Source organism: Cyanistes caeruleus, chromosome 1 (genome assembly GCF_971803275.1).
Source record: "Cyanistes caeruleus chromosome 1, bCyaCae1.hap1.1, whole genome shotgun sequence".
In the NCBI taxonomy this organism is placed as follows: Eukaryota; Metazoa; Chordata; class Aves; order Passeriformes; family Paridae; genus Cyanistes; species Cyanistes caeruleus.
Window position 1 is genome coordinate 43,848,944 of NC_141701.1, and position 12,348 is coordinate 43,861,291.

Consider the following 12,348-nt stretch of genomic DNA (forward strand, 5'->3'; position numbering starts at 1 on the left):
TAATGCAGCTGTCAAAGCAATCTACCAAAGCAACTGTTGGGTTTGTTTTGCCTGTGGTGAAGAAAAAGAAAAGCTGATTCTTCTAGTTGTCCTCAGGCATGCGAGCACTCAAAGAACAAAGATAGTGTTCTACTTATTTCTACAGGTACTGGAATATATATGATACATTCAGAAATGCATGTAAGTGTTTTGGGATCTGTCTAGGTTCTTCTCATTTGGCTAAAAATTGCATCTGCCCTATTAAATACAGTCAGAATAGGCTGCAATGTCTTTTGGGCAGTGTCTTTTTTATCATAGCAGAATATTATTTTTTCTTTATTATTGAGAAAATTTGAAAATAGAACCATAAAAAACTAATATCTGGCAATTTATGAATATATTTTCCAGTATCCAATGTATTTTCCACAGCTTGATATTTGTACAGAAGCAAAGTCAAGTATGACCCACTTTTGAGTAAGAAATAAAATGGGAAATGCAGTAGACTTGGCACCTCCAAGATGAAAGCATCACCATGTTCAGTTATCTTTCAGTCTGCATCTGGCCTGCAGTAAAACTAGTAATCTTCTGTCAAAGTGATTTTCTTGGAAATTTCCATCACAGATTTGGATTTGGAGAAGTTATCAGCATTTCCTAGGCCCAAACTCTGCAGTGATTATTATCTCATATAAACAGCCTTTACAGTCATGTTATTAACTTGCTAAATCAAACATATAATGACAGCAGGACAGGAATATTTCCTGTGCTTGCTATTTACTCCTGTGCTACTCCCCCTGATGAAAAATAAAGCATATCTAAGAATTGTATATCATCTTAGGTAAAATCCACAAAAACCAGGATAGCAGCATGCATTGTTACAGAAACTGCAACAAACTATGTTCCAGCACATGTGCAATCTTGTCAGTCAGAATTGAATCTGAATTTCCTCTGACAGCTACTGATTTCCTTTAGTATCTAATAAATCATGAAGAAAATAGTAATACCATGCCACTGGCTGGACTTTAATTTTGTCTATTAGTGCATTACATTTGGTGTCACTTGCTTAAGATTTAGATCTAAATTACACCCAAATTCAATTTCTTTGCATATGACTGCATTAATAATCTAATGTGATAAAAGGTCATTAGCCACTCTAAGATAATTAAGTGCAAAGATTATTAAAAAAATCAATTGGGGACTAAATCTGTAGGGATTTTCTTCTGGTAAATCACACATGCATTTTAAATCTGACTTAACGTAAGAATGAATAACATATGGAAAGCATTAAATGAGTAAGGTTAAAAGTAAAGAGCTTTAAAAAAACCAAAAACAACAGACCAACAAACCAAAGTTAAAACACCCAGAAAATAAGCCCTTAAGTACCTGTCAATAATATGTGAAAACAGAAATGGCATTGTCATTGTTGACATGAAGAATGGAAGTCTCATGAAGACAGTGGTAAAACTGCATTAGAGATTTCAGGAATTACTGATGATATTTTTCCAGTACTCAGTAGATGGCACACATGGAAACCTGACTGTGGTGGGAACAGCTGGAATGAGCACCAGGCTGGAAGATTGTGGTGACCTGAAGATAAAATGCTCACAACCAATTACATCAAATGAGGTCACAAGGAGAACAGGCTCAGCCAAGCTCTGTTACATGTGCATGTGTTTATGGCTGAGTAGGCATTTACAGAAGTGTTTGCATTTACTGAAGATACACACATACAAATATATTCTACATATGCCTGATTTTAAGTTTCCTAGAAAAAAAGTACTTAAAAAATAAGGAAAATTGAGAATGTATTAGATGAGAAAATTAACAGCAGTAATTAAAATTAGGGTGTCTATCAGAAGACTTAATTACATGGTATTAAGCAGTAATTTAAATATCAAAATGAATAGTTTTATTTAAAGCATCTTAGGCAATAATTAGTAGTAGATAGCAAATATAAATATGTCAATAAAAATTACCACACAAATCCAAAGAAAATTCAAGCCTAGTAAAATGAGGAACAGCAGAAGGAAATCTAAAGTAGAAACTAAAGAAGGTAAAACTGCAGGTAAGATTTGGTGCTAGATTGATAGGAGAATGCTAATGTTAGCTACAGTATTTAGTAAGGAGTAAAAGGATGGATTTACATCTGGTCTGGGTACTGGATAATTTGCTAGGCCAAAATAAGTTTTAAACTGCATTAATAAAAATTATAAAAAGAAACAAATATTCTAAAAGGAAGGGAGAACTTTCATACAATAACCCCAGATGAACTGGTGGAAGAGTTTTCTGTCTTGATGTTAATAATTATTAATAATTCTGATCATGCAGTGGAAGTCCTCCAACGCTGAACTTAAACATGTTTGACGCCATCAGTTATAAAATGCAAAAGATGTACCATCAGTAGAAGTATATTGATGCTCACTAATTTGGTTTTAGACACAGGATTTGGCAAGCTCAGTTCAGGTTGTATTCTGATGAACTTCAATTATAATTGGGTTTTGTAACTGTGCTGATGTAATACAGTTCTATAGGGTATTTAACCTAGTCTTTCATGGCCTTCAAACTAATATAAATTAACATTATATAATATAAATGAGATACTTAGGAAACAAGAAATGCTGTATGGCAGATCTTACAAAGTAGCGTCAGAAACATACGTACCTGACTTTACCACAGGTAATATTCTTATGGACATTGTAGAAATAAATATACAAACACCAAGTGACTGTATTTGCAGATGCTGGAAGCAAAGATGAAGGGATAAATCATGGTGGCAATGTAGATTGCACAGCACAATATGGATTCCAGGATAAATTGGACCCATTCAGAGAAAGCAGATCCTAAAGTGTCAAGTGCAATCTCATATATCCAGAGGGAAAAATGTGTACTATACTTCTGGAAGATGAACTAGTTGCTGAACACAACCTGGCAGCAGGGTGGAGAGAAGCAGTTTGCACTTCTCTGGTAGCTCTGCTATCAATGAAGCCAAATGACTTCTGATGGGAAAAACAAAAGTATGAGCTGAAAAATAGGATATTTATGGCGCTGGATTCACTGTTCTTAAGTGCAGGGCAAGTGAAAGAAACTCTGCTAGTGCAACTTGGCTAATTCTTTTTCTTATCCAAGGCATAGCATACATCAGATAACCTTTGCCCACAGATAATTTGCACAATGACAAGGGGAAAATTGAAGGGAAACATCTGCAATGTTTCCCAAGCAGAGGATCTGGGATACTTTCTTCTGGTGTAACCTGAGCATGCTTATAATGAACACTGCTGTTAAATCACAGGGCATTTTCCCACCCACACAGAAGCCGTGGTTTTACAGTTGAGGATACATGTTGAAGCACAACAAAGGATGTTGACTGACCTGAAAAGAACACACCAAGCTGCCTTTTCTCTTTGTTCCCTTGTCCTAGTTGAAAATGCTAAGATTGTAGAGTGTTTCCTCATATGGGTTTCCTGTCATTTATCCAAGTCAGAAAGAGGCAAGGATTTCCTACTCCCAAAAAGGAGACCTTACAGCATGCACGTATGTCAGGCAGCAATGCTGTTGTCTTGATATGTGAATTTTAATTTCACTGATCTTATTTACATAATGACCCTTCATCTATTTACCTGATTTTAATGACACTATTATATGAGAAAGTAATCTCTAACAATTATATTATTTGGTGTAACTTTCTAAAACCTTAATGTCTTAACCTTTGTTAGAGTGAGTCATACAGTTAAGTAATTGGGTAAGGTCAACTGAAGCAGACACATGGTGCCTGGTGAAAGCATGTGTTGACATGAAGCTGGTTTTATAAAATCATAGTGTAATTTCTAGCTTGCGCTTTTACCTTGAGAAACTATAGTTCCCCCAGGGAAAACCCTTGTGAATAAGAAAAGATGGCCGAAAAGATAAGCCTTATAAGTACCAATACCTTTAATGGCTCGGATTTTAAGAGAAGGTTTAAAATCCTTTTGTTAATTTATGAAATCACTTCTTCCATGATAAAGTGGCAATACAGTGCCCAAAATTTACTTTTTGGTACCAACATATAGGAAAACTTTTGAAACTTCCTTCAGTATTTTGATTTCCCTGTTTCTCGTATTTGCCTCAAGCTCTGATCCTGTTTGTAGCTGTGGCTTCCACACAGATTCATTGACCGCCACACTGCAGTCATGAGGACCTTCTCTCCTGCCTGTCCTCCACTTACCTGCAGAGTATTGCTCTGTCATCCTCATCTCACTGAGATTTGAGTCCAATGCTTTTTCCTTACAGTATCGTCCTTCCAAGTCCAGCTTTCTTCATAATTATTTTTTTTCCACCCACCCATGTTTCTTTTCAAATTATTAACACATCTGCTGGCTTAGCTTAGTTTTGCCATGTAGGATCGCCTGACCAGTACCACTCACTGCTTTCCTGATCAATTTAAAGTAGAAATCATTTGCAATGAGTAAATTATTTTCTCCATGAGAGAATGCAGGCTTGTGTGAATGTTCAATTTTCCTCTGTACCTACCCTACAATTTCCTCCAAAGAAACTTCTGGGAAGGAACCAGCAGGCCTGAGTTGGTGCCTAGTTGAGGGATCTGGACAGTTTGATTGATCCACCAGGCTTTTGGAAAGTGAACCAGAGTGAAAAGAGGCCCTGAGGAATCATGAATAGGAGGGGAAGGGGAAGCAAGCTATCACAAAAACTTCAAATGGCCTTACAAGGGCATAGCCACAGTGCTCACACTCAGATTAGTGGCATTACACCTCTTTGCCAGCCTCAGTTTAGGAACACATGAAGACTTTGATGAAGTATAGTAGGCGTGGAACTAACAGTTAATTTCTCTTCCTCAAGAAATGACCTCATTTATTTTTTTCCCCTTAAACTGGAACCAGAGTTGAAGTTTTGAAATCTCCTACCAGCTGGCATTTTGGGGATAGAAAAAGTTAGGAATGTGAAATAACTTTCTGAAATAAATAGAATTACTAAATGCAAAAAATTAAGCAGGCTGTTTAGAAGTAGTTGGAAAGTTTGGATTTTACCTTGCCATGTCTGGTACAGGACACAAGACACAAGACATGGAAGAAAAACTGATTAAATCCTCTGGTCAGGGCTTTCTAATTTGGGAACCAGTATTGTAATGCTGAATCTATCCCACTTCTTTCCTTGTTTCCATTGTTTGTTGGTCTTTTAAATGTAGTAAAAGAAGTATGTTTGTGGAAGGACAGAGAGGTGATTCTAATCATAGGAAAGACAGGAAATCTCAAATTGATTTTATCCTCTGGAGTAATATCTAGTGAACAATGGAAAACTGATGTTATCATCTCACAGCATTTTATTATTATTTTACGACTTTGCACTACGTAGCACTGTATTTATGTATCCAGATACCTTAGAAAAAATACTCTTTGTGAACCAGGAAAATACTGGTTTCTAAATGACAATCTACTGTTTGGTTAATTTTCATCTTCTGTCTCCAGGGGTAATTACTTAAATATGTTGAATATAGAAAATCTGGTTGGAAATAACAATAGTGTGCCATGACTCTGTTTTAAGGAAAAAAGATGAGAAAAAATGGACTGTTAAGATGTCTTGGCAAATGCCTCTGCATAAAGCACGTTGCCATTTGACTTTAAAAGAAAATAATTATGTGGAGTCACCTCAGGTGAACAGATGTAGTATATTCATGAAATCACATATCCACATGCATTTCTACATTCCCAGGTGTCATTTCTCTAATTATTGCTCCAGTGATGGTTTTCCCCCTTTATGTTGCTTAAATTTCACATCACTCTGATAGCTAAGCTCAGTGAAAGCAGAGTGGAATCTGAGGAACCAGATTTAATTAATCAGTTTTAATTCCTACTTTCAGTTATTTGCCTACATTTCTGTGTATGCATACTGTAAGCAGTGCTTGCCTCCCATTCACTAATCATAAATGCTGCAGAAGACACCTCGTTATAGGGACACATTATATGTAGAGCTTTGGCATGTGACTAGGCTTTGGAGAAATTAGTACAAATGTTGCCTGCAAATGAAGAACAAGTTTGTTGTCCTTTGTTAGTTTAGTGACTCAGTTTCAGCAAGTGCAATCAAACCCAGGAATTTCCCTGACAAAGGGACCTCCAGAATCAGGAAGATTATCTGACTATATTTGAAAAGAAATGAGCAGCAAGGATGACAGACTTCAGTTAGAAATCTCTGAGATAATTAGGAAAAAGGAAGCATGAGAGTGTGTGAGAAAGTGAGCGTGAGAACTTCACTTTTTCTTACAAGGAAAGTGGTAATATTTGTATGTGTCCAAAGTTTTGTGATGAATGGATCCAAGAACTGTCTTGCTGAGTTTTGATCCACTTGTTTTACTTAATTTCTTCTTTTTTTCTACTTGCCCCTCTCTTTTGTTACCAGCAAAGAATGGAAGATTGCCGCTAATCCTGGACAGAGTCAGGGGGTCGTAGACGACTGGTTCTGGGTAACAAAAGAGAGGTTATAGAGAATGATTACTTCAGAATTTTCAGCCAGAACAGGATCATCAGGAGCTACTCCTAGCTCTCTCTAAACACCAGGAGCTGTTCACTGGAAGAACTGTATAATCATGCCTGGAAGGTTTACTGCATGATCACCTGTTCCCATCCCATACCCATCAGGGACAGTGGAATCCCAAGTAGTCAGGGAGAGTGTACCTTTAATTCAGGAGAGCTGGAGATTGATCTCTGCTACCACCTTGAAGCACGGCTGGGCAAACCTTTCCCATAAATCTTCACAGCTCCAGATCTGGCCTTCTCCTTCAGCCAGCAGACCCTGTCCAGAGGATCACCTGGACCATATCCCAGGCACCCTGGCCTTGGTACACACTTGAGGCCCCTGGAACAGTTCTGACTGCTTTGGTATCTAAAATCTTCCTTAAGAACTGTTTTTTTTCCTTGTCTTTTGGGAAAAGACAAGCTGTGTTGATTCAGCTTAGGAGGAGTTCCTCTTTCTTCTGTGCATATGTTGTTTTTCCTTTGTGTTGCAAGCTGCAGAAGGGCATTTCAAGAGCTTTTACTGATCTGTGGAAAGCAGTGAAACTTAGAGGGCTACGGATGCATGCCAGACTGCAGGAACCATAGCTTCACTCTGGCAGCAATTCATCTTCCATACCAGTGACTGCTGACACAGATGACCACATTGTTCAGGTTTGTTAAGGTCATAAGCAAATCCAAAAGTTGAGAAATCAGGGTCCCATATTAACCTTTAGGAGTTACCACACAACAGGTTGTACATCTTGTATTGCTGTGGTTTATTAAAAAAACCCACCAACCAACTCCAAAACCCAATCAACTCCATCCCTCCTCCTTTTTGTGTGATTTTGGCTAAATCTTAAAAATTTCATTTCAAGTTATGCTGCCGAGGATTGCTGTGAAAAACATTAATTCTGTAACTCAGAAATTTGAACTGGGCATAAACTGAAATGTGCAGTTGAAGTTTGAAAGGAGCTGGGAGTCCATGTTGTAAACTTTCAAGGACATAGTTTAGCCTGTAACTACCACAGGGAAACAACTACATCCCATATTTAAATGACTGCAAATGAAAATATTGGATTCAACCTGAGATTGCGGGTCTTGAAATTCTATATTATTTTTCATGTTTTAAACCTACACAGTAAAACAAATATTTTATTAACAGATGGAAAAACCCTTTCAAATGAACTTCCTCAGCAGTAGCTGAGTTCAGCAGTAAGATCTAGCTTGGTTATCTGCAGAAAAGAATTGCAAAACTTACAAGTTCAGGAAGCTTCCAGCCCAAAGAAGTACAAAAGCACAACTGGCAGCAGCAAAGAAATGGCAAAGAATAGAGGCTAAGCAGTTTCATCTCCAATTTTTACAGTCATGTTCTGGTTATTCTTACAATTGAAACAGTGGATATATTTTTGTGTCTCAGTGATGTTTATGCTCCAATCTATTCATGACACATTTTTACTTTTTGTTCTCTTTTTCTATTCCCTGATTAGGCCTCCCCTGTCCCTTTCCATTCTACACTCTCTGACTTCTGCTTAGATATCATTTCCTTTGATGGAATTCCGCATGCTTTCTCTGTAATAACCAGTATTTTCAGTTAAATAATTCAGATGGTTAAACACGGATTCATGACATTGTGTTATCCATTTTTACTTCTGTCCACCCTCTGTCCTGTCTATTTGTACATTGTCAGAATCTGAAAGAAAAATGTTATGCACACATTGCCAGACTTAGGGTGCTACAAGTCACTAGCAATGATATATTCCTTCAAATGAATACTCTGCCTTGTAAATAAAGGTATTTGAATCCTAATTGACTACTCCATTTTTTAGTAACAGACTTGGGATACAACACTCTGAGCTGCTGTGTTCATTGAACATGGGGTTGTCCATCCCTCCTCAGTACTCCAGGCAAGTCCAAGGCTACATCAAAAGGTTCTCAGTGACCATCCCTGGAAGTGTTCAAGAAATGACTGGGCAGGGCACTTGGTGCTGTGGTTTAGTTAACAAGGTGATGTTCTGTCAAAGGCTGGACTCCATGACCTCAGAGGTCTTTTCCAGCCTAATTGATTCTGTGATTCTGTTACCCTATCTTAGGAGAGCAGTCCATGAGATGGCAGAGCAGCATTAAACTAGTGTGACAAAATTTGTCCTGTAGACAGTGTCCTACTGGGAGAGATCATTCAAAGAGACAGACATTCTCTGTCTGCAAAAAATTTTTAATACTGGGTAAAAAGAAAATGTCTACAGCATGTTTACATTCACAGAGCAAACTCTGAGCACAAAAATACAAGTTTAAAGCTGCTATAATTAAAAAAACTCCAAAACTCCAACACAATTACAATTCAAATTAATGATTTGTCATTCTATAGTGGCTACTGAAGATTGATAATAGCCACATGAAATTTGAATCTTTGCCAGAAGGAAAAGATGATGGTCAGAATTTTAAAATAATTGTTAATCTCAGGTCATGTCTGCACAGGATGAGGACTTCTCATCCACTTCACTCTACTGGATATAATTCATGTAGTGTTCAGTAATGGATCAAGAGGAATGGGGGAAAAGCACCATTCTCCCAAAGCATCCATGTGGAGGTCCTAGTTTAAAGTATCTGTGAAAACATGATTTTGAAATAGCTCTGGGGAATTTCCAAATGTGGATAAGCCATAAATATTGTGGAAGTTTGCCTTCCCCTTGTTCTAATAATCTATCAAAGTAAAAAAACTTTTTTCTGCAATATTTAGTAGCTTTTAGGTAACATTCCCAGGTCCTAATCCTGAAAAAAAGCAACTTGTATGGCCTATTAGATTTTCTTTTCTTACTGAAAATATTATAAAACTTGTTTTCATTCACAGAGGATGGGCTTTTTTGTTTACAAGCCCTGTCCCAAGGACTGTCTCTGGCTGGGTGTTAAAAGTCAGCCCTACTACAGTACTCCTTTTTTGTAAATAACATGTTCAAAATTACTTATTTCATGATGGATGATCACTGTTGTCCTCCTTCTGCATGACTGCCTTACTCAGGTGACAAATGCAAAAGGACAAAAAAGAAGGAGCTATTTTGCCCCCATTTGAATTTCATGCATACATCTGAGCAGTGATGTCAGGTCCGCCTGAGAACACCCAAACAGCTCCTTAATTTTTAACAGAATCACAGAGTGGGTCAGGTTGGAAGGGACCACCGTGGCCATCTGGTCCAACCTCCCTGCTCAAGCAGGGCCACCCTGGAGCATGTAGCAGGGGATTGCATCCAGACAGTTCTCAAGTATCTCCAGTGAGGGAGACCCTAGACTGCAAACCTCTCTAGAAAATCACAACAGATTAACCTACATGGTAAAGAAGTTCAAGTGGAGCCTTCTCTGCACAAGTTAACCATTCTGGGGAGATTCATGTGTTTTTTTGGTGGTTCTATTTGGGTTTTTAGAGGGTATTTTTTCTGCTTTTATTATTGGTGTTTTGTTGTGGTTGCTGTTGTTATTGTGGGCATTTTGTTTCATTCTTTCCTTTTTCTTAAAAAAAAACAAAACTGACAGAACTGCTTTCCTCTGGGGGAGGTTTTGGGACCAAATGCCGGGCCTTGTCCCACCACAAACCAGCTTCCTGGTGCCAGGGAATCCCCCAGGACAGCTGTCCACCATGCTGCGCAAAAAGGATTTTGTTTAATATCCTGCTTTAATGGGCAAAGCTTTAAAAATGAAGCTATTTTGCCCAGTTTGAATGTCTTGCGTACAACTGAGCACTGACAGATCTGCCAGAAAACACCCCAGCAACACTTTGCTTTTTAACAGAATGTCAGAATTGTTAAGGTTAGAAGGGGCCTCTGGAGATCATCGAATCCAACCCCCCCTGCCAATGCAGGGGTACCTGGAGCGGGTGACACAGGAATGTGTCCAGGTGGGACACATTTTCAGAGAGGGAAACTCCATTACCTCCCTGGCCATCTGTTCCAGGGCTCTGCCACCCTCAGTGGAAAGAACTTCTTCCTCATATTGAAGCAGAAGTTGTGTTTTAGTTTATGGCTAAAAATTCACGGGTTTAATGCGTGTAGTTTTTTTTGCGTGTGGGCTTTTTTGTTTTGGGGTTCTTTTGGTGTGCTTCTTTCCCTTTTTTTGTGGATTTTTTTTTTCTCTTCTCCCCCTCTTTATTGGAAGGGCAGTGTGTAATTGTGGTACTTTTCTGTTGCTGTTTTGCATATTTTTCTTGTTTTGCTTTGGGGTTATTTTGGTCTTTATGTTTGCTCTTTGGAGCTTTTTGTTTTGTTTTGTTTTGGAATTTTCTTCTTGGTTTTGACTTTTCCCCCATTTGTTTTGTTTTGGGGTCATTTTGGCCCTTTTTTGTTGTTGTTTTTTTTTTTTTCCCAACTTTCTTGTTTTGATTTGTTTTGATGTTATTTTGGTGCTTTTTTGTTGTTGTTTCGGGGCGCTTTTTTTCCGTTTTTCTTGTTTTGAGGTAATTTTGGCGCTTTTTGTTGTTATTTTTGTGTTGTTTTTTTTTTTTCCCCAGCTAAATCGGACAGCAATGTTTTTCCTGTTTGGTGACCAAATCCGCTTCCCGGCGCCAGGAATCCCCCTGGAGCATCCCACGGCCCCGCGCCCCCACCCTTCCGGACCGCACCAACTCTCCGCTCCGGGGGGGGGTGCAGGGGAAGCACGACCCCTCCGGCCGGCCACCGTCGCCTCCCCCTCCCCGCTCCGGCGCCGCCCCCTTGGCCAATCACATGAGCGGGCGCGGGGGCCGCCGGGAGCGGGCGCTACCCGAGGGGCTCGGCTGAGGCGCAACATGGCGGCGGTCGGCGGGCGCTGATCGGGGCCCGAGCGGGAGCCGCCGACAGGCACCGACCAGGGAAGGAGGGAGGGAATAATCCGGAGAATTGTGGAGAAAGGTGGCGGGGCCGTCTCGGGCGGCCCCGAGCGGCGGCGGCGGCGATGGCCCAGTGCGTGCAGTCGGTGCAGGAGTTCATCCAGGACTCGTTCGTGCCCTTGGTGGCCGCGCTGTGCAGCGAAGAGGCGGAGCGGCTCACCCGCAGGAACAACCTCAGCTTCGCCGAGCTGGTCAGGCCCTTCTGCCGCCTCACCTCGGAAGGTCGGTGCCGGGAACGGAGCGCGTTGTTTACACGGGGCGGGGGAGGCGGCGCCGCCGCTCCCTTCCGCCCGCGGCCTTCGGGGACGGGGGTCCCGCACGGCTGTGCCTGCCGGGGCTGCGCCGGCGGGACGGGCCCGACACCCTTTCCCGGCGCCGTGGCGGCGGCCGCCCGGGTGGGTGTCACCTGGAGCCCTGACAGGCTCGGCGGAGACACGCGTTTGCCGGGGTTGTTGCAGGTGACAGCTGTTAAATCAGCTTAATTTCATTCGTTCTGCGGGACCTGGGAAGTTTGGCTTTTCCGGGGGACATCAGACGGCTGAAGAGGAAGGTGTTTGTAAATTCAGCTCTTCCAGACGGATTTTTGTCTTCCATTGAAACCACTTTGCTGGTACCTCCCTAGTACTCGTACCTCACTGTTGCTGTCGCCTCTACTGGATTTCACACTTGCGGTAGCCAGGCGTTGAAAGTACGGCCAGTCTTGCAGAAACATTAATCGTAATTTCAGTTCCAGGGCTTTCCTTTCCCTTGCCTGTAGCTTTATCCTATACGCTTTTTTTTTTGTTTTTGTTGACGTTTCTGTAAGACCTGTGCAAAGAAGTGGGAATCGAGCTGCTTATGTGGCATCGGAAAAATGACCACGTGAAGCAGCAGGAAAACTGGAGATTGACCACTTAAGAGAAACAACAGAAATTTTTAGCTGTGTTTCTCTAACTTACTATCTGGAATTCGTTTGTTTGTTTTTAATTTAGTAAGGTATGCATTTCAAGCTGCTGTTCATTACAGTAGTGTGCAGGACAGCAGTTTGCAGAGAACTGC

The 12,348-nt window shown here is 40.6% G+C and overlaps 1 protein-coding gene and 2 long non-coding RNA genes across 6 annotated transcripts in view; 2 read left to right on the forward strand and 1 right to left on the reverse strand.

Annotated features, from left to right (window-relative positions):
• The window catches only part of LOC111924901 (uncharacterized), a 17,067-nt gene extending 8,806 nt beyond the window's left edge, over positions 1–8,261 (forward strand). Inside the window, exon 2 of the long non-coding RNA XR_002861898.2 lies at positions 6,364–8,261. This is a non-coding gene — a long non-coding RNA (uncharacterized LOC111924901). The remainder of the gene's footprint in view (positions 1–6,363) is intronic.
• Positions 6,295–8,453, reverse strand: LOC111924900 (uncharacterized). Its single transcript, XR_002861897.2, has 2 exons — positions 8,302–8,453; positions 6,295–7,101 (listed from the first exon to the last, which is right to left on the reverse strand). It is a non-coding gene; the product is annotated as an uncharacterized LOC111924900 (long non-coding RNA).
• Positions 8,454–11,118: 2,665 nt separating this feature from the next.
• The window catches only part of TRAPPC8 (trafficking protein particle complex subunit 8), a 53,226-nt gene continuing 51,996 nt past the window's right edge, over positions 11,119–12,348 (forward strand). For 2 of the 4 annotated variants that reach the window (XM_086889463.1, XM_086889474.1), the window contains exon 1: positions 11,139–11,532. In XM_086889463.1, coding sequence (XP_086745589.1) covers positions 11,376–11,532 — 157 coding nt within the window. In that variant the 5' untranslated portion in view covers positions 11,139–11,375. Of the gene's footprint in view, positions 11,533–12,348 lie in introns of all 4 variants that reach the window. The other 2 variants (XM_086889452.1, XM_086889443.1) reach the window with 2 other exon arrangements.